We start from the raw sequence: 24,250 nt of genomic DNA on the forward strand, positions 1-24,250 counted from the left end.
TTTATCTACAAAGGACCTGTTTGATGTGAGACTTTGAATCTGTGATCATAGACAAAAAATGCTGTTGGTTCTGCAATAAATAAAATGATAAATAAAATATTTTGAAGCTGCAGCATTATCAGAGGATCCACTGATGCAGAAGATGAATTCTTTTAATGTTTCTAAGGAAATTTTATGTAATTTCTATTCCTTTGTTGGGTCTTTTAACTTTTTTTTTAGGTTATCTGTTGGTTTCCAGGTCTGTCAGAGAGAAAAAGATCTTGAACAATATTGTTAAAATGTTCTCTAACATCACTGCTGTCCAGCTGACGGAGTTAGAAACCTTGTAAAGAGAGATGCATCATTGATCAGTCTAATCATGATCTGTCATTGGACGTTCATTGTGCTTCTGATGGTAGCAAATCTGTTTTTTGAAAAGCTTGATATATAGAGACTAGCCATTTATTTCTTATGAGTTAGGCTATTTTAACTTATTTTTATTGACTTTTAGTAATTGTTAAGATTTAATTGTAACCGTTCTGCTGCACTGATGTTTTAATTGCACGTGATTAATTGTTAATGTTGTTGTTGTGTGTTTTTGGGGGGTGTTTTTCATCTGTGATCTAAAGTTGTCTGAATCTGAATCTTATTAAACATTTCTGGCTTAAATAATTCCAATAAAACCCACTAGGATCTGATCAGATAACTGGTTGGTTTATCGGGGGAAATGATCAGCTGTTATAGGATCCAGGTTAATGTAGTTAAACTTGGGAACTCTTTCATGACTTAATGTATTTTCCAGGTAAAGTAAATGTATATTTTTGAAACAGATATTTTTACTGTATTTGAATATGTGACTGTGAATAATGGTGGGTTTTCTGTACTCAGGTATCATTTATTTTGTAAAAATGATTAAATGAAGGTGAAAACCAGCTGCTTGAAGCATCTGACTTTCACCTTTTCCAGCCTCCTGATCGTCTGTAAACACAGAGGGGCGGGTTGAACTCACACGACACAACCCATGAAATAATCCTCCTCTGGGAGCTGAAGCTGGGATATTTCCGGGATTGTTTGTCACCGGCGGAGGACACCGTTCATCCCTCCGTCACCGCGGCCACCGCCCCGGATCACGGACCTGCTGTGAGGTCCCTGCTGCCGGTTTGTGCAGGGGAAGCCCGGTCGGTAGTGGCGGAGGGGTACAACGTGACCTGATAACAAGGAACCTCCGGGAAAACCGTCAGTCCTAAACTATGTTCAGCGCAGCGGCAGAAAGGGGTCCGGCAGGGGGGTTTCCGCGGAGCGATACGACCTGCGGTTGTTATCGCGAGATTAGGAGTCGGAGGAGGAGGCGTTTACTGAACACACACATACGGAGGGGTGAGATTTTGGCTTCGGTGCCAGGAGGCGGTGGCGCGGCCGTCGAGTGCCCCCTTCGGACCGTGTGGGACACCCCGTGTCTGAGAGGCGGAGACGGGACCCCCGCTGACGTCAGAGGGCCTGTCTGTTTCCTGCAATAGAAAGTGAGATAGAAGGTGAAGCAGAAACAGAGCTGAAACCTCGGTCACCAAAGGTGTGCTCCCACCGTGACAGGAGCTCCAGCCGCACCTGTGAGTACCAACCCTCCTCCGGTCACCTGCCTGCTTTGGGAGCGCGTGCCCGCCTGCAGCCGGAGCGGTTCCGACATGCTTATGCGGTCCGGTTTCAGCCTGCCGTGAACTCTGGGTGCAGCCCGGTCGGTGGGAGGCGGGCGGTGTTTGCGCAGCCTTGTTGTTTTTTGGGGCTTTTGGAGGGGACTCTCGTGAAGCTCTCCTGAACTTTAGGTAAGCCCTGAGCGTGTTTCTGTGTCACTGATGTAGCAATAAGCACGTGCGGGGTGGAGGTTTTGACGGCCGAGTGTTTGTTGGAGAAGGGAAGCGTCCCATTGGAGCTGCGGCGCAGACAGCGAGGGGTTTTCCCTGACTCCGCCCTCTCTTCCAGGGCGTTCACGTGTTGCAACAGGCACACAACACGCCATTCCCACGCACGCACCAAAATCCTGTGCATGTCACCACCCCCTCCCCCCTACCCCCCTACAGTTACATAATCCTCGCGGAGCTTCCTCAGGTGTGGAAGCTATCACTTCTTGGTCACCTGATCGGGACGCGGTGTCCTTTTTTGTGTGTGTTTTTTTTAACCTTTTCACTGTAACGGGGTGTTTCCTCAAATATGCGCACGCGCTGACAGAAGGGAACGCGCAGGCTGGGACTGGAGGCTGCAGGTGAGTCCGTGTGCGCCGCTTTCACGCGACCTGCTGCAGAAAGATGCACCGTGAGATGATGTCATCGCTCCAGCAGCGCCACATGTAGCATGTAAGGAGAGAGCAGCATCCAGCTGTAGTAGGAGTTATGTAATAATGAGGAGAGACAAAGGCTGCAGAGATGCTGCAAAGGCTGAGGAAGCTCTTCATCATCCTCATCATCAGATGGGATATTTATCCGTGACTGTGTGATTTCCTGTCTGCCTGCAGAGGTGAGGTTTTTCTCTGCGGTTGTTTATGCTCATCAGGTAGCTTTGTGGGTTCAACCTTTAACTTCAGCTCCCACCTCTGCTCATGGCTCTGAGCAGAATTTGCATGCTGGTTATTTTAAGCCTCTGATCTTTCATTTTGTTAAAGGGCAGTCAGAGTGAAAGCAGTTCCCCGCGAAGGCGTTCTGAGACCCGGTTCAGCTCCTAACTTGATTGGGAGGTTTGTGATGCTCGTCTGCAGGAACTCTTTGAGTCGCCGAGGTATCAGAGAGCAGCTGCTGCAGAGGCTAAAAAGAGGCAGAACGTTTTCACGTAGGAGTTACACAGCAGCAGCCAGGTCCCACCAAGTCCCACCGGGTTCGGTGCCACCGGGGTCCCACCAAGTCCCACCGGGTCGGTTATACTGGGGGTCCCACTGGGTCATTACCACTGGTCCCACCAAGTCCCACCGGGTCGGTCCCACCGGGCCGGCCTGTCAGGGACTCAGTCACCCTCCCCGGCAGCTCAAACTTCATCTTCATCACCTTTGTGTTTCTCTCCTGCAGATGCACCCAGACGAAGGCTCAGGACTCGACTCTCTGCAAGGTTAAAAAGTCCCAGGATGCACCTGTGAACCGAGGAAGAAGATGCCGCGCACCAAGCAGAACAACCCCAAAAACCTAAAAGGTGAGTTTGCACTGTCTGCTGGTGCTGCTGAGTTTTGGGTGGAGGGAGGTCTGGTCGCTGCGTTGTCAGTCTACAGCTGCAGGTGTGTCAGGACGCCCCTGAGCATGTGCAGAATGTGTAAACACACACCGTTTTCTCCAAGTGAAGCTGTTTAATGTGAGTCTGGCGATCTGAGCTGGTTCCATCTATGTTGTTTTGATTGGTCTAGCAGAAACTGGAGCCACTTCAGGAACCTTCAGGTTCTGGTTTATGGATTCTGGGTCGTTTTGGAGATCTTTTAATGCCCCAAAACACCCACATTGTCTCTTCGTCCTCTGCTACCTTTTTAGTTTATTCCGACCAGGTATGAACATGCATGACAGAAACAGTTTGGTGGGTTTGTTAGACCGGGTCATCAGGATGTCCTCCAGATGGAGCATCTCTCACAGCTACGGGTGCTCGTTTGCTGTCGTGTTTGCTCCAAACATTTGTGTTTTAAGGAGATGGATTCTAGAAGTTTCCTCCAGACCTGCTTTAATCCTGGTGTGATAGATGAAGCAGGTGGTGGAAACCTTCCTCAGAGGTTTTCTCCATATTAACATGACAGCATCACACAGTTGCTGCAGGTTTGTCGGCTGCATCCACGATGAGAATCTCCCGTTCCACCACATCCCAAAGCTGCTCTACTGGACTGAGATCTGGTGGCTGTGGAGGCCGTTGGAGTCCAGTGAACTCATCGTCATGTTCTAGAAAGCAGGTGGAGATGATCTGGCTTTGTGACATGGTGCATTATCCTGCTGGAAGTAGCATCAGAAGATGCTCCACTGTGGTCATAAAGGGATGGACATGGTCAGCAACAATACTCAGGTAGGCTGTGCTGGTTAAACCAGGCCACGTTGGTACTAAGGGGCCCAAAGTGGGCCAAGAAAATCTCCCCCCACCATCACACCAGCAGCAGCCTGAAGCGTTGATCCAAGGCAGGATGGATCCATGTTTTCATGATGTTTCCAGCAGATTCTGAGCCTAACATCTGAATGTGGAGCTGAAATGGAGACTCATCAGACCAGCAACGTTTCTCCATCTTCTATTGTCCAGTGTTGGTGAGTGTGTGTGAATTGTAGCCTCAGTTTCCTGTTCTTAGCTGGCAGGAGGAACCCGGTGTGTCTTCTGCTGCTTCCTGATCCAGACAACTGCTGCTCTGGATGTTTTCTCTTCTTCAGACCATCTCTGGAAACCCTGGAGATGGTTGTGGGTGCAAATCCCAGTAAATACTCAGACCAGCAAACATGCCACGTTCAAAATCTCTTAAATCCTCGTTCTTCCTCATTCTGATGCTCAGTTTGAACTTCAGCAGGTCGTCTTCACCACGTCTACATGACCACATGCTGCCGTGTGATTGGCTGGTTGGACATTAGTGTAAACAGGAAGTAGAACAGGTGGAGCTGACGAGGTCATGTCTTTATGCTGTGTTTACTTCAAATGGGATTTTCCATTTCTGTTATAAACACGGATGAACACAAAGTTTTCTTCAGGCAAAATCACCAGCTAGAAAAAGTTTTGTTCATTAACAGGTAAAAAACTCTTTTCTGTTCTTTCTTTTTAACTTCCTCTAAAGTATCTCGTAAGTAATATCATGACTATTTGTCCTAATAGTAAAACATGAGTGACTCTGAAAACACGTCATTGATGTTTTGATGACTTTAAATTTTATTTATAATTTACGTCCAGGAGGTCAAACTCTTCTTAGTCCAGGTCCCACATCCAGAACAGTCTGGTCTCTAGTAAAATAACAATGACCTGTAAATAATGATAACGCCTTATTTTTATCTTTTAGAATTACACAGCACGTTATCAAGATGTTTATATAGTTTATATTTAGTGAACTATTCTTTTTAGACCTGGCCTTTAGGGACCATGTTGCCTCAGTTTCCCGGTCTTGCCGATTTGCTCTCTACAACATCAGGAGGATCAGACCCTACCTGACTGAACACACGACCCAGCTCCTGGTCCAGGCTCTGGTCATTTCACGCATTGACTACTGCAACTCCTTACTGGCTGGCCTGCCTGCATGCTCAGTTAAACCTCTGCAGATGATCCAGAACGCAGCAGCACGTCTGGTCTTCAACCAGCCCAAAAGAGCTCATGTCACTCCGCTGCTAATCGCTCCAGAGCTACACTCCCTCTCCACAGTTACGCTCTGCCAGTGAAAGACGCCTAGTGCTCCCACCACAAGGTGGCGCCACATCAGTAGCTAGACTCTTCTCCTCTGTTGTTCCCCGGTGGTGGAACCATCTACCAAACTCCGTCCGATCCGCAGAGTCCTTATCCACTTTTAAAAGCAAGCTAAAGACTCAGTTGTTTAAGGAGCATTTCCACACTTAGCTTAACTCTTCTACTCAGAATGAGGTAGAAAGATTTGTCCAGAACTTTGGCTCAACCAGGTACTGAAGAAGCTGCTGCATTTATGCCCAAGATGATGCTGTTTGATGAAATCATGATGTTGGTATTTAAACAAAGGACTTAAAAAAAAGCATTGTCTCTAGCACTACATGGCAGCACCTGGTCCACCTGGTCCACCTGGACTCCAGCAGTCTGACTAGTACTTAATGATGACGTCCATCTTGTTTGAATTCATGCTTGTGTTGTTCTTCCTCTCAAATGTAAGTCGCTTTGGATAAAAGCGTCTGCTAACTGACTGTAGAATAGAATAGAATAGAATATATGAATGTATATGAAACAGTCACATTTTTATTTAATTTATATACACATTTTATTATTTTATCTATTTATTTCCTCATATTTTAAGTCTGAAAATCTATTTGGGCTAGACATGTTAACGTGTTATAATTGCATTAATGCATTAATTAATTAACGCCGCTCATTTATTTTATCTCTCGTTAATGCTTTTTTTTTTAACTTGCTACTGGCTCTGAACCAGAGGAACTTCATGCAGAGGCTGCATCCAGGCCTCTTCCTCCATGTCTGGTTCTGCTACAGCGGCTTTATTAACATGAAGAGACATTTTCTGTCTGGGACTTAAGAAAGAAGAAGAAGAACAAACATTTCTCTTTGTCCGTCTTTGTTTTGGACCAGAAACTGCTCCAAAAAAGGCAATGAGAAACTTTTTTTTTTTATCATGCTGGATAGAAGTTTTGAGGCCAGGCAGCAAAGGTGAGACATTTTCTATGTATTACATGTGTGCAGCATAAATCGGGTCTTCTTCTGCCTCTGGTTCGGTGAATCTTGGTCGTAGCGAGATGAAACTTCCAGCTGTGGAATCTGTGAGATGTGAGCTTTCAGTAGAGGAGCCGTTTGTTCGTGTTCATGAGGAAACATCATCTGTGTTTACATGTGATTTCAGACTTTGTGTACCTGGTCTTTTAACTATTGTTGTCTTAACTGTGTTTGTTGGTGATAGAAATGGTTTTACTGAGCTGGTAGCTGAGATTCTGGACTTTCTGTGGATACCACACATGTTTATAGTTACATCTACAGACCTGACGCTACACCCGGAAACGAGATGTTAACCCTTAACTCCCGGTAGCGGAGGCTGCAGGTGCAGAGGTGAAGCTAAACAGTCAAGCTAAGAATGAAAGTTTAGAGAATTTATATCCAGAAATGTGGATAATGAAGCAGTGAAGGTGCATGGATGGAAGTTATTGTGCATATTGTGAATATTTCTCTCTCCTCACCATCTAGAAGCTGTGAGATTCTCATCCTGCTTTCTGTCTGTTCACCTGATGCTGATATTCATCACATATTGTTCCTTCTGTGTTTAGAAGGAAGCAGCTTCACAGCTTTAAATTCATCCTGCTGACTTTTTACCTTTTAGTTAGTAAATCCTGAACATTTCATCCTTCTTTCTCATAAATATGTGGTTTTGTTACATTAATATTTATTAGAATATTACAATTACTTTTATTAATATAATAGTTACTTTTATTGTTAAAGTTACTTTTATTATAATATTGCAGTTAATATCTTCCATGTAATTGTCATGTTTACCACATCCATCCTGCAGGCCAGATTGGACCCTCTGGCGGGCCGCTTTTGGCCCCTGGGCCACATGTTTTAACACCCCATAATGAGTTGAGGGATGGATGGAAACTCCTCCAAGATAAAACCGATCAGATCCAGAATTTATTGATAAATCAGCAGTTTGACCTCAGTGAAGCTGGATGGACCTGACCCCCCCCCCCACACACACACACACATATACACACACACACAAAGCAGCAATAGTGAATCTTTGTTGCTGATGTTGTTTACTGGTGATTTTATGATGTAAACAGAAGTCTGTGAGTCTGCATGTTGACGTCTGTTGCCCACGGTTACCTCCCATCAGCTGTTTACGAGGGAGGAAACTCCAGTGGAAGAAGCTGAAGATGAAGGCGCGTCCTCTGTGTGAGTGCAGCGCTCTGATTGGCTCAGCGGGTGTCGGGTCGTGTTGCGCTGACAGGTTTTCATGTCAGCAGACGTTTGCGGTTCACAGATGGAGGGATTCGTGGCGTTACACGCTGGGTGTGAACATGTGCAGCCGTCTGTCTGTTTATCACAGAAAGGCTTCCCGTCTGCAGCCTCTTCCTTCAGACGCCATCAGTGATTCAGCGGAGCACACGGGAAGCTTGTGTTGGTCTGGATCTGGACTTTTTCTGGATAATTTGATCAGATTCATGAGCTCCATTTAACAGAAAACATCCAGTTTTTATAAAAGCATTAAAATCTGACATCTGTTAACCCTTTCCTCACTTCCCATCTGCTAATCTCTCCACTTAAAGCAAACCACACAAACCAGGAGTCACATGACAGCAGAGACGCTGCTGCTTCCAGAGACGTCCGTCTCACCACGGTGGGACAGAAACTCTGGAGCTAAAAGCCAGAACCAGAAACCAGGTCTTACTGCTGCTGTTTGTGGAGAAAAGTTTGATTCCAGCTCTAAAACCTCTGTTGATGTGTTCTCCTGCAGGGCTTGAAATACCACGTGCATGAGCAAGTTTGTGCACGTACGACTGGAGCAGTGCACCTGATTTTTTACTTGGCTGGTAACTTAGAAGCCCCGCCCTCCCGAGAAGGTCAAGTTAACTTGATCCGCTTTCGTGCCACTTGACTGCAGCCGCCGTGAACGGGCTGTCATCCCCTTCCCCCCGCCCCTCCCTTTTATTTATTTTTAAATACTATAACCTATAACCAGGCGTACACGCTCATGAATTCGTCTTTACCGATTACATTAGAGCGATGCCGGACAGCTGTGCAAACACCAGCGAGCAGCCTGGAGGCGTGCGATCGTCCGGGCGAGCCGGAAGGTGACGGCCCGGCACCGGGTCTCTGTGAACCCTACGCCGGAGCTTCTGACTGCGTTCACGCTGCAGGATGACTGAACCAAATGAGTCATTTGGGAGATAATGTGAAACGAACTTTATTTGCTGTAAACAGGGCAACGAATCAGGTACGCAGTGTCCTGCAGCCTGAACTAGTTCTAACTAAACTACGTCAAATATCTAAGTAGAAAATTAACTTTGCAAAAACTATTTATTACCAATGATTGATCATTTATTCTAACCTGATTGGGCTGTTGGTTATTAAAGTCGGTTTCTGGAAGATGAATCACAGTTTACATCAATATTCTGATGTCTGGCTGATCTTCAGATCAGTGTAGATCCCGTCCAACGTTTTCTGCCCAGCTCTGCATGTCAGCAGGTGGTGGCAGGTACCAGGTCATTAGGGGTCACGGGATGGTGCAACACCTAAAACAGCTGTTGAATTTGTCCGTAATTTATTTATTGTGGGTGTGTCACTTCAGACAGGAAGCAGAAAAATAGGCCATGTTTGATGTTAAGTAGGTTTATAATCAATTTCAAGCAATTTTTTTCCATCTGAAGTCACTTCCTGAAACTTTCACATCATTGTTATGGCTCAGTGTGTTTGATGCACAAACCTTCAGCATGAACGTCTCTGCAGTAAATTCCTGATCAACGGTTTTCTCTTCCAGGTGTTGAGTTAATATTTATTAAAAAAAAAATTGACCCCAAAAAAGGACAGAAATGGATGCGCACCACCAGCTGGTGAAGTCAGAGACGACGCTGAAATACACAGAACAAGCAAATCAGCGGAAGTAAAAAATGAGACGTCATAAAGATTAACTTCTGATTCAGATGACAGGAGTCAGGACCTGATCGGCTTCTTTGATTCTCCCAGAGAGGAAGAGCTGCTTCTTTATTGACTCTCGCCAACAAATAAACATTTAAATCTGAAACTGAGAAACATGTAGAAGAAGAAACACGGAGCCTTTTAAAGGGGCTTTGGTGTCCGTTTGCTGTGATGAAACTGGAACTTTCCTCTTGCAGTAAAAACAGGAGCAGTGGGTAGAGAGAGAAGCGGTTTTGGTTCTTCTTCTGTGGTTTTCTGCAGCTGGTTTGCTCTGCAGGCCCAGCGGAGGAGCATTTAATGTGTCTGAGGATCAGAAAGGAGCTGCAGCTCGTCTCGTCACCAGCTGAAACCTAGCGGGGAGCACCCACCGCACTTCCTCGTTGCATCTGTTTGGCTTCTGGTTCACCCTCTGACCCAGTTCCTCAGCGCTCCTCTCGAGGCCTTTCCTCCAGCACACAGGAAATGCTCATTTCATGGCGTGCTGTCACATGATTACACTCTGCTCTGGAGAAAGTTTTTAAAGAATCCCCCTTTCAGCTGTCATATGATGATGATTTTAAGCTTTTCTGCATAGAGTTGGGAGTGAATCATTATCCTCTCATCACCTGTTCGCACTAGGGTTGTCAAAAAATAATTATCAGATACTAATCAATACTAAAAGTTAGTATCTAGGTAGATATTAATTAGCATGGGTATCGATACTTAAATGCCAATTCAGCGTCTGCTGGTTCACGGAAGAAAACAGTCAACAGTCTGTCCATTTTAAACAGGCACTGCAGCGGACAGCCCCACCTCTACAAGTTCTCTCTGGAGGACCCGTTGCTTACTGTGTTGCAAACTTAGCAACTTGTTGCTATAATTAGCACATTTAAGACCTCTCTAGCAACTCTTTAAAAGACAAAGAAGAGACTAGCAACACGTTTAGTGACTTTTTCTGGTGTTTTTGGAGATTTTGACACAGACGTGAAAACGTCTCGTTTACTCGTCTCAGTCGCGGTGCTACCGGAGGCTCCGCCCCCATCCAGAAGCCCTGCAGCAGCCCAGCTCCGAGCTACAGAAAGAGCAGGAGAAGAAGGAGGAGGAGGAGAAGAAGGAGGAAGAAGAGGACGAGATGGAGGAGGAAGAGCAGGAGAAGGAGGAGGAGGAGGAAGAAGGAAGAAGAAGAGGAGGAGATGGAGGAGGAAGAGTAGGAGATGGAGGAAGAAGAGGAGGAGATGAAGGAGGAAGAAGAGGAGTAAATGAAGGAGGAAGAGCAAGAGAAGAAGGAGGAAGAGCAGGAGAAGGAGGAAGAAGAGGAGGAGATGAAGGAGGAAGAGTAGGAGATGGAGGAAGAAGAGGAGGAGATGAAGGAAGAAGAGGAGGAGATGGAGGAGGAAGAGCAGGAGTAGAAGGAGGAAGAGGAAATGGAGGAGGAAGAGGAGGAGATGTCTAGATGTCAGAAACCTCATAAACAAGGAGAATAAAGTTCCAAGATTTTTTAATGTGACATGAGTACGTTACTAAAGACACCTTTACAGCACATTTCTTCATAAGTGTGGATGTGGTAGTGGGATGGGACTCAGCCACGTTATTACTGTGGACAGAAGTGGCCATGCAGGAAAAGTTAAGTCTGTGGCTTCTCAAGTTAGCAGCTAACGCTAAGGCGTTTGGTTCTCAAGTTAGCAGCTAACGCTAAGGCCGTTGGTTCTCAAGTTAGCAGCTAACGCTAAGGCCGTTGGTTCTCAAGTTAGCAGCTAACGCTAAGGCCGTTGGTTCTCAAGTTGGCAGCTAACGCTAAGGCCGTTGGTTCTCAAGTTAGCAGCTAACGCTAAGGCCGTTGGTTCTCAAGTTGGCAGCTAACGCTAAGGCCGTTGGTTCTCAAGTTGGCAGCTAACACTAAGGCCGTTGGTTCTCAAGTTGGCAGCTAACGCTAAGGCCGTTGGTTCTCAAGTTAGCAGCTAACGCTAAGGCTGTTGTTTAAGTTAGCAGCTAACTCTAAGGCCGTTGGTTCTCAAGTTGGCAGCTAACGCTAAGGCCATTGGTTCTCAAGTTGGCAGCTAACACTAAGGCCGTTGGTTCTCAAGTTGGCAGCTAACGCTAAGGCCGTTGGTTCTCAAGTTAGCAGCTAACGCTAAGGCTGTTGTTTAAGTTAGCAGCTAACTCTAAGGCCGTTGGTTCTCAAGTTAGCAGCTAACGCTAAGGCTGTTGGTTAAGTTAGCAGCTAACGCTAAGGCCATTGGTTCTCAAGTTAGCAGCTAACGCTAAGGCTGTTGGTTAAGTTAGCAGCTAACGCTAAGGCCGTTGGTTCTCAAGTTAGCAGCTAACGCTAAGGCTGTTGGTTAAGTTAGCAGCTAACGCTAAGGCTGTTGGTTAAGTTAGCAGCTAACGCTAAGGCCGTTGGTTCTCAAGGTTCCCATGGGGGAGACCCGGGTTCAAATTAATAGTTGTGATGAAAACATGTTGCATTTTTGGAGGAGTCCATGGAAGTAATTTCGTGCTACTAGAATGACTGCGATATAACCCATGGAGTGTTTTTTATATGAGGACAGACATGCATATAGCAATAACAAAAAAAATTAATGAGAAGAAACTCTTAAGACATTCAAATATAATGTTTAAACATGATGACTATATTGTTAGAAGAATAAAGTTCTCACATTATAAAATTCTGTTTTACTTTGCTTGGCAGCAACAGGCTTCCATAGAAAGACGTCACCGTTGAGCTGCTGGTGGAATTACTGAACAGATTTGGCGTTTAGAGTCAAAATCTTTCCACTGACCAGGCAGGCTGTTGCTAAGTAACAGCTGCTGTAACTAAAAGGTGCAGCAAGTTCCTTTTTTAAAAATTTCCTGCAGAGAGCAAATAAAATGTATAAATTAAATAAGTTTGCATGGTGCTGTAACACTGAGAACTGAGCAGAAAACAGAATTAATAAGATACTGTACCTCCTGAGCACAAAAATGACACAAGTAAGTTAAACTCCAGATTTCTGCTAGTTTTTGTATTTTTCACTTATTTTCAAGTTAATGTCTTTCTTAAGCTTTCTTGAACATCAGATTTTCTGTAAAAAGTTACAAAGCTTAGAGTTATGAATCCAGCATCGTCTTCGTCCCGTCTCTCTTCTGGGATCTCCCCTAACGACGGCTAATCCAGCATCGTCTTCGTCCCGTCTCTCTTCTGGGATCTCCCCTAACGACGGATAATCCAGCATCGTCTTCGTACTGTCTCTTCTCTGAGATCTCCCCTAACGACGGCTAAATCAGCATCATCTTCGTCCTGTCTCTTTTCTGGGATCTCCCCTAACGACGGATAATCCAGCATCTTCTTCGTCGCATCTCTTCTCTGAGATCTCCCCTAACAACGGATAATCCAGCATCGTCTTCGTCACGTCTCTTCTCTGAGATCTCCCCTAACAACGGCTAATCCAGCATCGTCTTCGTCACGTCTCTTCTCTGAGATCTCCCCTAACGACGGCTAATCCAGCATCGTCTTCGTCCTGTCTCTTCTCTGAGATCTCCCCTAACGACGGCTAATCCAGCATCGTCTTCGTCCGTCTCTCTTCTGAGATCTCTCCAGCTAGTAAAAGTCAGTCTGATGTTGTCTTATCTCTTGGTCTTTGTGTTTCTCTCTGTGCTCCTAATAGTGTTGCTTTAAACTCTGGTTATAGGTCTGAGTCCAGTTTAACTTTTCCAACAGCACTGAGCTGCATTCACTGTCTGTTGTATGCACTCATTCAGACGATGCTTTCAGGGTCCTGAAGGGTGATTTTCTCACCTCACCTTTGAGAGATCCCAGCAGCTCCAGTGTTTATGGAACCAGTCTGCATTCCTCCGGTCTTATAAAAAGGCTCCTCACGGTGAGGCCCAGCATGTCTGGTTCCCCGATTTACTGAACAACACGCCGACTGGTGACGGCAAACAACCGCAGTAAAAGGAGGCTGTTTAACGAGCTGGAAAATGTTTACTCTGTAAAACTGATGCAGACATATGCAGACGGAGTTTCCCATCTCTCACTGCTGACGCAGATGATTCTACTTGGAAATAAAGTTTGGATCTTGGTTGATGGAAGCAGGTGTAAACTGACGTCTGGATTAAATCTGTGCAGCAGAGACGGGATTTTTGGCTCTTTGAAGGGAGCCGGATCTTGAGGAGCCGTTCCTTTCAAAGAGCCATTCAAAAGACTGGCTCGTTCTTACAGTATCTTACAAAATTTCACAATATATAAGAATGACAAACAATGAAAATATGTACCTATATGAAATCTACTATACAAGATTAAATAATTATAGGAAAAATATAGATAAAAAAGGATAAACCTGAGCAGTCAGTGCAAATTCTAGTAAATGTTTTGGAGAGAACTCACAGTATTTGTTTCTAAACAAAACTCTCTGCCCATAGATGCTTCACATGAATAGAGCGTGTTGGACATCAGGCTTCTATGATGTCACATGTTATTTATTTTATTTTCATTTGACTCAACTGTGCTACTTCTTATTTACTTATTTATTCATTTATTCATTCAGTCAGTCTTAGCTGGAAGGGGGGGGGGGGGGGGGGGGGGGGGGGGGGGGGGGGGGCTTGGCGTGTGTGTGTGTGTATACGTGTGTGCTTGTGACTGTGTGAAAGATTTCATTGAGTGTTTTTATTCTTATGTTTTTAATCATGTAAAGAACTTTGTGTTGCCTATGGCATGAAATAAAGTTTGATTTGATTTGATGAAGGCAGTGTCAAAAATTTGTATATATAAAGAATGCCTCGCAAATGAACGGCTCACAGCTGTGAATCGATTCCCATCGTTCATTTAAAAGAGCCGTTCAAAAGAATCGATTCGTTCATGAACGTCACATCTCTACTGTGCAGCATCAGTTTCCTGTTAATGATTTTCTCTGAGCTCAGCATTTCCAGAATCAACTCTCACACCGAGCTGTTAGTTTGTGGTGTTACAGCTCTAACTGGTCATCTATAGAGCCCATTTACATGCACACCAAAGACCTGATCATTATCTGATTCCTAGAGTCATCACATTATTCAAGTGATCATGTAAACAGCATAATCTGATTATGCTTTATCAGATAACAGCAGCTATTTGAGTCTAAAAAAAATCAGATAAAATCACCTTGAGCCCGTTTACATTTCATCTTCATCCAGATGAAAACATCCATATAAACCAGATGACTTCAATTAGTCGAATTGATCTGATCTGACTTGTTTACATGCTCCTCTGAATTATTCTAAAAACACTGCTCTACATTTTCTAGTCCGTTTCCGCTGCTGTCCTGTTTGTGCTCGACACAGAAGTCGGGTACGCAGACGCACGGACCGGTTCGTCCATCTTCTGCATCGGTTATAGGGAAGACGGAGCGATACCACTGAAAATCGCAGGAGCAGTGCTGAAAAAAACGGGTAAAAAAACAGAAGAATGACGACCAGGACAACTGTAGAAATTGCGCAAGCTTTTGAATAAAGACTGTGCAAGTGGGCAGAAATAACTTTATACGAGCGATGTCTGAAACAGACATTACTGTTTACGTACATAAGGGAGCATAAATGGCCTTTAGCGTTAGTTGCTAATGTGGGATCTAATAAGCTGCTAAATAGACACGTAAATGTTTTACTTCGTTTATACTCCAACTTCCTGCTGCTGCACGTCGTTGTTTTACTTTTGTGTCTCACTCACACTGTGAGTTAACGGAAGAAAAGACGGAAACGTTTTTTTGCACGTGTGCAGATAGGGGGAAAAACAAAACAAAAATGAGATAAAATACAAAATTAAATCAGATATGTGGATCTACATGGACAAAGACATCGCAGTATTGGGGAGAAATCTAAGCATGTTATCCCAATTTTTTCATAATCGAATATCTGATCTAATAAACCAAACTCAGATTATAGTGTCTACATGACTGCTTAATCTGATACCCCCATGACATATTAAAAATCTGAATTTGGCATTTCCCCAGTGAGAGAAGCTGATTTACATTAGGGTACATAGGTACCTTGTCACAGCTGTAAACATATCCACCAAAAGAAGCTACTTTCGTCTCATTATTTCTGAAGTTTCTGATAGTTTTCCAGCCTTACATCTAGAAATTTTATCATTGTCATAAAGACTACAATAAATCCGATATAAGGGTCTATAAATATGAAGACATCAGAGTATTGGGAAGAAATGTATGTGTTTTAATCCAGTTTCTCAGAACCCAATAATGGTAGTTATTTGATAAAGCATAATCAGATTATTCTGTTTACATCACCACTTGAATTACCAGATAACTTCAGAAATCGGGTAAAGGTCAGATTTTTGGTGTTCATGTAAAAAGACTCACTGAATCACTTAAATGCCCCAATCTATGACTTGTTTTGTCTGGAAACAGGAAGATCTATGAATCACAGCAGCTTTAATGAGAATTTAATAATATTCCACTCAGAGTGTAATCAGAGTTGGAGAGAATCAAAAGGATGTGAAGGAATGAATCAAAGCAGAATGTAAACTCGTCTACTTGTCAATGCTGTTTTTTTTTAAGAACAATGTTCAAGAAGGGACAGCGAATGACCTGACTGTACTATAAAAACGTCGCTGTGTGGTTTTTCAGTAATCTGGTGCATCAGATCATCAACCGGTGAGTTGTGACCAAACCTGGACATTAATCCTTTAAAAACGGAGCGGCCGCCGGTGGCCACTGGAAGTTTCGAGTTAGCATAATTTCAATGAATCTGCCCTAAAATAAAAACTATAATAGCTAGAACAATAATTTTTTATCTGAAAGCTAAGACCCTCACATTCTCGCACGTCTGGAGTCGATGGCACAGAGGAAATACTCGGCGAGCAGGTGAGGGAGCTGCTGCCAACTTCTAGTAGTATTTACACAATAAACCTGCAATCTGGCTTCAAAAACAAACAAAATATATATAGTCAAATAACTTCGTAACCATTTAATATTCTTTTTATTTAAAAGTGTTTTGGTTCGTTGTTTTTGTCTGTTCATTTAGAAACACTAACCCCAACTCAGTTTCATGAAATTTCGTTAGACTTTCAGTCTTTAACCTTTTTTCTGTTGTACACATTCTAGGGATGTAAAGCAGGTAAAATGCTCCATGAAATGACACCACAGTGAAAAAATGCATATGTACAGTATATATGTAAGTTGTTTGGTATTGCAGATGAAGCCAGTGAATCAGTGAAAATGCCTTTTGTACTTCTAAAAAGTGTGTATCACACAAACTAAAAGAGACAAAATGTGACTCGTACAGTGTAAAGCATCATTTTCTTTATTTTGGTACATTTAGAAATGTTTTGGATCACTTACGTTTTGCGTGTTTATTTTGCGAAATGTGATAAAAAAAATCATATTTTTGTGAATTTTTTCATACTGCGTACTCTACTGCAGTTTTTAAGGGGTTAATTAACATGATATTGTGCAGTGATGAGAGTTAACTGAAGTTCAAGTAATTTTTTATTGTTCCTTATGGGAAACTAAGTCCTCATCACATCAAAAACATCAAATAATAAAATCCACTCTCACGAATCAAACATGGTTTTCCACTGGAGTCACCGATAAAAACCACAGAGGAAAAAACACTAAATTTAACATTAAAAAAACAAACCAATGACACTTAAATAATTAAAAATGCTCAAGATAAAAACACTAAAAAAAGAATAAAAACAACAAAAATGATGATTCAGTAAAAAGAATAAAATCTGCAGCTGTTTAAGATGCTAGTCCACGTGGAACAAAGGTCTGTTTGGGGTCCGCGGTTCTGAATCTCAGACCTGAGGGAAGCAGTTAGGGTGCTTCCGGTTTCCCACAATGCCTCTGGCTGGCTGAGGAGGCCTCCTTCCCCACCCTGATTAACTTGCTAGAATCTTTCCAAACCAGGAAATAAAGAAAAATGTTCAAACCGATTCAGTAATTGCTGCTGCTGCAACCCTGGTGCAGGGAAAGGGTTAACGGCCTGCAGGCTTTCTGCGTGTTGTGTCACGTTCAGGCACCAAACTAGTGTTTCCGTGCAGTCCCCTCAAATTACAGCGTGACTGCAGAGATTCACACAAAGGGAACTTCTCTCCCAGAGGCAGGGACAGACCGGGTTTTAGCAACAGTAGCTACAACAGACAAGCTGAAACTGGTCCAGGGATGCTGGTTTAACTGGAACCCCAGAGAGGCTTTCGCTTTGCAGGGACAGGGCGGGACCGACTCCTGAATTTTACAGCCTGATTTTGTGAGAATGAAATTGAAAATGGTGAAAAGACGAAAGTTGTTTTTCTCACTTTGCCATCATGAAATCTGGGTTAATGTGCGTTTCCGGTTTTAATCAGATGAATAACACGAAATCTCGCTGAGTGGGGGTTTAATGGCCGGCTCGTGCACTCAGGGATGCAGAATGATGGAAACTGTGGGAACATCAGCTGTTTTTCATGCTGTATGAAGTCTAATTGTGCTGGTTTGTCACACCGGCAGCTGTTTAATCACTCTGCTAAATGAAGGGCGGTTTCCTCCTGACGCATCCGCCCTCAGGGCGACACCTGGAAACATCTGGTCTGAAGGAAACCAATTTGTCAGGACGTCAGACGGCAGCTGGTTCGTGATTTATTATGATATTTAAACACAAACTAAAAATGTTTATACACGGTAACAGCAGGTTTGATTTATTCATTTTACATTTGTTTATTCAACCAAGTAAATGGAAGTTGTGGTTTAAAGTGTCCAGTACCAAACACATGATGTAGGTCGGTAGGCAGGCCAGTGGTTCCCAATCTGGGGTCCAGGAGCCCCCAAAAGGGCCCCCCAAAAAGCACAGGGGGGGTCCCTGAGGCTTTGAATATTAGGAGCCATTGTGATTAGTGTCCACACATTGTCCCTATTTTAAAAACAAACGACTATATGTTAATTTAATTAATTTAACTTTGTCTTTATCGAGGGACAGGACTACATTGTTTACGGTGAGAATCTCACCAAACCAAGTATGTTTGAGCACGGGTTGGGGAGGGGGGTCATTGTTAGTATGCATGAAGGGGGTCCCCGAGGAAAATAGGGTGGGAACCATTGATGTATGCTACCAAATCACGCCACAAATCATAAAGATAAAAAAGGAAAGAGACATAAAACATCAGAATGATTCATCAATAAAGTTGAAAACATGAAACAAAAAGTCCTCTGAAATATTCCAGAGGTTTGAATGAGAACTTTTTTTAAAGCAACTCTAACTTTACGACCTTACAACACGTTTGGATTATGTTCATTCGTGGAGCCGTCGTTACCCTTGCACCCCGGACATTTTCCCCGTCCCAAAACACCACTTTACAGCCACATTTCGCCAGCACTCTAGCAACTGGATATCAAGATGCAAAGCATGGCTGCATTCACAAGAAACGTGAGCTGCTATCGGAGAGGAAACGAGAGAAAGAGTGACTGGTTATTTCACCCTGATCTGCCTTGTCTCTTGCTTTGAGTTTTTTGTGGTTGTTTGCTGGTTTTAACCCTCAGGATGTTCCTCCCACCTCATCTGGCTGCAGACTCTCAGTCTGACTGTCGCTTTATTTGATGACTAATCCTGTATCTGCCACCTTCGCCTACCTGTCCAGGAAAGATCGTGTTTGTTTCTTCTGTTTGGAGGATAACATTTTGTTTTTAAATTGTTTCCCGTTAACCCTTAAAACTATCTCTTCTATCATCACCAGTTTCTCAGGTATGGTAGTGTATACCTGTGGGGTAAACTGTGGTTGATAGCTAACCTGTAGCTGCCCTTTGTCACCGATTCTGTTCATAACTTTTATGGATTCTTCTGAGCAACTGAACTCTGAAGACTACGTTTAGTCTTTTTTCTTTTTTTTTTAAATACACTTTAGTAGAAACGTAACAAAACCAAGTACATTTAAAACATGTTTGTTAAGCGATGGCATAAAAATTCTGTAATATTTAATATTCCTGTGTTTTTAAGGTCTACCTGGAAAACAACAGAGTGTAATATACTTGTTTTTTTAACATTTTTACTCGGTCAGTGTTAACGTTCACTAAAGCGTCCTATGATATGCAGACTTATTAAATTCAGACGTTTAAGGGATTCAGTTGTGGAGGAACACAAGTTCCAGACTATTTGTGAGCATTATATGTTTAAAATGCAACCCTGTTAAAGATGAAATGTGTCAACGCCTGAAAGTCTCTGGTTTTTGTTTTGTTCATGTATTTCTTTTATGTGCTGACCAAAGCCTGGAGCAACATTCTGCATCACATCATGACTAAAACATCACCAGGACTGTTTAAAACCACTCCCAACCGCCATTGGCTGGACAGCTACCGCTGTAGGCCTGTCTTTGAAGATGTGTTGAGTCTGTGTTTCTGCAGAGCAGGAACCTGCTGAAAATCAGTTTTTACATCGTTTTAGCCTCAAAATCTGACAGCTGAGGACGTCCTGGAAGCATGTCTGCACGCTGGCCGCGATTAAAGCTTCAGCTTCTACAGGCGGGTCTAGATTAAAAAACAAAAACTGGTTTGGAGTTTTAAGGGTTAAATGATGACGACATCGTTGTTCAGTAATGGTCTGTTAAAGCTTCTTCTACCTGTCACAGGTAGGAAAATCCAGCCAGTCACTCCACAGGTGACTCGGTACGTCCAGTCAGATTATCGGGTTTAAACTCGTCAAAGTGAAGCATAAGTGACGGACTCAGACCAGGTCCAGGTAAATTGGACCTAATGAACCGTGACCCCCCTCATACTCCTCAGGTGTGTGCACACATGTACTCCCCCCTCCCCTTCCTGGAAACTGGGCTGATGAAGAAACCCTGCCTGCAGTGGTGGCGCAGGACCAGGGAGAGGATGAGGATGAGGAGGCAGCCCTGACACAACCGGGCTCTGGCAGAGGCGGTGTTGGGTTTAATGGTTCTGGGGAAAGTGTGACGTGAGGGAAGCTGCTGGATGGAAATACATTTAAAAAGCTTTAAAAAAAAGTGCTGAAATTTAAAGAAGAGAGGCTGAGATGTGGCAGCCGGAAACCCTTAAAAGGCTTCATGTGTGGGGGCGCGTTTCTGAGCGTGTGCAGAACTGGCATTGCCCAATGTGAGGGTTGCCAGGGAAACAGAGCAGCATGAGTCTGACTGCAGGTGCTGTTCTTGTGTCCGACTGCTGGAACCTCCTACGGATGGAGGGCTGGGGGCCGAGTCGGGCTCAACGGGACGAGGGGGGCTAAACTGAATCTGCTTTATGTGCACTCATACGAGGAATCTGACTCCAGGTTTTCTTTCGTCTTCTACAAGAGACAGACGAGGACAACGTCCCCAGTTCTGAAAATTACACAGGATATAAAACAGATAGAAAGTAGAGAGTGAAGAGCCATAAAACATGAAAATAATTAGAATAAATCATAAATGCTGGATTCACAAATTAGTGTGAGGCATCAGGAAACTTCTGATTACAGGTCTGATCAATCAGCTGCAATGATCCCTGATCTCCTGATCCTCTTCAACCAGCACAGGCACAGTGCAGCTATTTAAATTATTGTTCTAAATATTAAACAATTATTTGCTTTTCTTATAAAATTGCTTATTTTTCATATATTCCTAAAACCTTTTTTGATTTTCTTATTTTACCTGATCTAAAGTTTGCTGCTGCTTGTAATTAGTGAGCGATTATAAAACATCCGTGAGTTCCCGGACTCCTGCGGGAGAAGGTAGATGAACTTTTATAAATCAGGAAGATGATGTAAAGATATCAAAGAAATTAAGAGTTCAAACTTTAAGAAGTGAAAAATAATGTTTCAGCCACAACAACCAGAGAAATCATTCAGGATGCAAAGAAACCTCCACGATAACTTCAGCTGACAGACAGGAAAACCGTGGTTGGCTGTTAGAGGTTGCTTAGCAACATAGTGATGTTTTTATGGTGAAATGTGATAAATAATGCTGTTATCATGGATCATTGTGGATTTACCAGATAGAGTCTCTGAATAAAACTACATTTAGTGGCTGGATTGTAAACCTCCTGGACGGGATAGAAATGCTGGAAATCCCAGTTTACAAACTACCGCTCCTGAGATGCTGATGGTAGAAGAGGATGGACCTCAGGAGGCAAATTAATAACTGTCATCAGATTAATGGCTAATTTTTAAACTAGTTTCCAGAGAGGATCCGTCCCTCCGCCAGACCGGTTAAGGTCCGGGTTCTGGGGCGGATCCATCCCTCCGCCAGACCGGTTAAGGTCCGGGTTCTGGGGCGGATCCATCCCTCCGCCAGACCGGTTAAGGTCCGGGTTCTGGGGCGGATCCATCCCTCTGCCAGACCGGTTAAGGTCCGGGTTCTGGGGCGGATCCATCCCTCTGCCAGACCGGTTAAGGTCCGGGTTCTGGGGCGGATCCATCCCTCTGCCAGACCGGTTAAGGTCCGGGTTCTGGGGCGGATCCTTTCCTCCGTCAGACCCGTCCTACTGATTTTCTGCTCATGTTCTGGGTCTTGGGATTATCCGGGTGAAGTCCGGGTCGAGGGATCATTTTAATCTGACTCTAAAATGTCTTTTAGTGGATTTCTGCTAAACCTGCTGAGCTGTGCAGCAGCAGCGTTTCTGCAGCCTCGAAGATGAAAACCTCCAGTAAGAACTTGGAGAGGAGAGTAGAAAGAAAGCAGCAGTGAGAATGTGGAGATTTCTGGGTGTGACAAACTTTCAGGGGGTTAATCAGGAGGAGGAGGAGGAGGAGGAAGGTTGCTGCCTGCTGGCAGAGCTTCATCCTCTTGTGTAACTCGGGCCATGCCTTCCTTCAGCTGCTGTTGCCATGGGGAGAGATGTTGGAGGGGGCGGGGGGATTGTGAGCTGCCGTGGTCCCTGATGTTTCTCATAGTTCCAGGAGGAGGAAGCTGATTGGTTGTAATTCTGGATGTTTTCAGCTGAATCTCAACAAGAACTTGCTGAAACAAACAACCTGTCAGAGATTTGGTGTTAAATGCTGCAGCCGTTGATGTGAGTCAGGTTCAGGTGTTCAGCTGCTGCCTGTTACCATGACGATGACTCACGGCTAGTTCAGGCTCAGGACGCTGACAGAAACCTGGATTCTCACCCAGATTCTCAGACTCCTGGGACGCCGCTATCACCACTCATTTCCTGAACCGATTCCATTTCAATTCAATGTCCATTCATTTCCAGATATTTTTGTAGCAGTACCAACTTTCCTTGAAAGTTAAAGATGTTCTCAGATAACTAGCTTGTTATAAAACATAGTCTTTACATGAGCATTAGATATCTGGGAGTAATCAGATTACTGTACTAATCTAATATGACCCGTCTACATGCACTTCTGATATACGGTATTTGTAAGACTTGTCTGTTGATTATTGGATTTATTTCAGAGTAAACATACGTGCACGGTGACATCACGTCACAGGGCTCAAATATACAGAAATATATGAGTAACGGTGCAGATGGCAAAAATAATTTAGGTGCACAACCCAAATTTGTAAAAATTTACCTTTAAATTTAATCTTATAAAATATTACAAAAATCTTAAAAAAGCTAAATGTAAAGCTAAATTGAGTTTTTTTAAATCAAATAAAACTTTATAAAGCGCTTTTCATGCTGAAAGCAACACAGTGATTTAAAAAAAAAAAAAAAAAAATTCAAGCATATTTCAATTCGTGCACATTAAAAATAAATAAAACTACATAACATAAAAAAACACTCATTAAAATCTTTCACACAGTCACACGCACACACATGTACACACAGGCCGTGGCGCATATATATGTATATATGTGTGTGTATATGTATATATATATATATATATATACACACACACATGTATATATATATATGTGTGTGTGTATATATACATTTTTTATTTTTTTTATTTTTTGTCGGTCTGTATCTAATAAGAACATCAGTACTGTAAATCACATTATAATAACGACGCATCGATGCAGAATCATGGTAGAAACCATTAAATTTAACATTAGATGAACTCTTCAGTTGGGTGTAAACAGCTGATCTTTGTAATTAACGGTTGTTGACAAACAGCTGACCCATCACTGTTTAAAGAGGAGGCGGAGCTATGTCAGGTCCAGGTTAACGGTGGTCATCACACCTGCCGGTCAGCGGCGTCTCCAGCAGACCAGACACCTGATTGGATCATTGCTATGAGCTGATTGATGGGTATTTATAGCCTCTGTGGGAGTGTGAGGGTGCACGCCACAAGTAGGTTAGCAGCTAATCTGATGTTGACTCGGTGTGTGTGCAGAGGAATTAAAGACCTGTCTGTTTTTAGAGCTTCATCCTGCTTTGTTTGGCTTTTTATAGCAGAGAGAGCTGCGCAGCTCGGCTTGGGGAAGTCTGTGATCAGGAAGGGAGGGCTTTCCCTGATGGAGAGAAGGGATTTAAAAAAGAGAGGAGGAGGAGGGAAGACGAAGGCAGGCGGGGAGGAGAGAGGGAAGTGGTGCTGACGGAGGAGAAAGCAGGCAGAAGTGAGAAGTGAAAGCTCAGAGAAACAGCTGTGTGGACACAGACCTCCGTTTTCTTCTTCTGCTCTCTGGGAGAACACGCTCGGGAATGTCGGCTGGTAGTGTTTGGAAATGTTTGACTTGGGAATGTCAGGAGTTTCCCCGTGAGCGAGTGTGAGGAAGTGTCCTCCTCTTCCTTGTTTATCAGGTACAGTGAAGCTCTTTGTTTTTAGTCTGGGTTTGGTGTGGGCGACTCTCCGTCCTCATGACATCACTTTGCTTTTCCTCATCGAGCCTGAGTTGGTTTTCTCTTCCCGTCAGAGCTGCTGTGGTTCTCCAGAAACCCGACAGCTTTCCTGACAACATTCAGCTCAAAGTCATGTTGCTTTCTCACCGCCGCTCAGTTTAACAAGTTGTGCATTGGAAATCAAAGCTGTGCAGAGCTGTAAACCGACCAGACCGAGCAGCTCTCTGACCTCCCGGCTGGTTCGGCTCAGAGCTGAAATTCAGTCACGTAGCAGCTCGTCCAGAGGAGCAGACCCGTTAGGATGGTTCAGCTTCTTAATTTCATTAAATCATCATCTA

At 43.8% G+C, this 24,250-nt stretch overlaps 1 protein-coding gene across 4 annotated transcripts in view; it reads left to right on the forward strand.

Moving 5' to 3' along the window:
• The first annotated feature begins 1,322 nt into the window (after window positions 1-1,322).
• hivep1 (HIVEP zinc finger 1) overlaps window positions 1,323-24,250 on the forward strand; it is a 57,064-nt gene continuing 34,136 nt past the window's right edge. Inside the window, exons 1-2 of one of the 4 annotated variants that reach the window (XM_042011933.1) lie at window positions 1,323-1,586; window positions 3,030-3,150. In XM_042011933.1, the coding sequence (XP_041867867.1) occupies window positions 3,111-3,150 (40 nt within the window). In that variant the 5' untranslated portion in view covers window positions 1,323-1,586; window positions 3,030-3,110. Of the gene's footprint in view, window positions 1,587-1,719; window positions 1,800-1,996; window positions 2,237-2,296; window positions 2,488-3,029; window positions 3,151-24,250 lie in introns of those variants that run through there. The other 3 variants (XM_042011935.1, XM_042011934.1, XM_042011937.1) reach the window with 3 other exon arrangements.

Source organism: Melanotaenia boesemani, chromosome 17, assembly GCF_017639745.1.
Source record: "Melanotaenia boesemani isolate fMelBoe1 chromosome 17, fMelBoe1.pri, whole genome shotgun sequence".
Classification (NCBI taxonomy): domain Eukaryota; kingdom Metazoa; phylum Chordata; class Actinopteri; order Atheriniformes; family Melanotaeniidae; genus Melanotaenia; species Melanotaenia boesemani.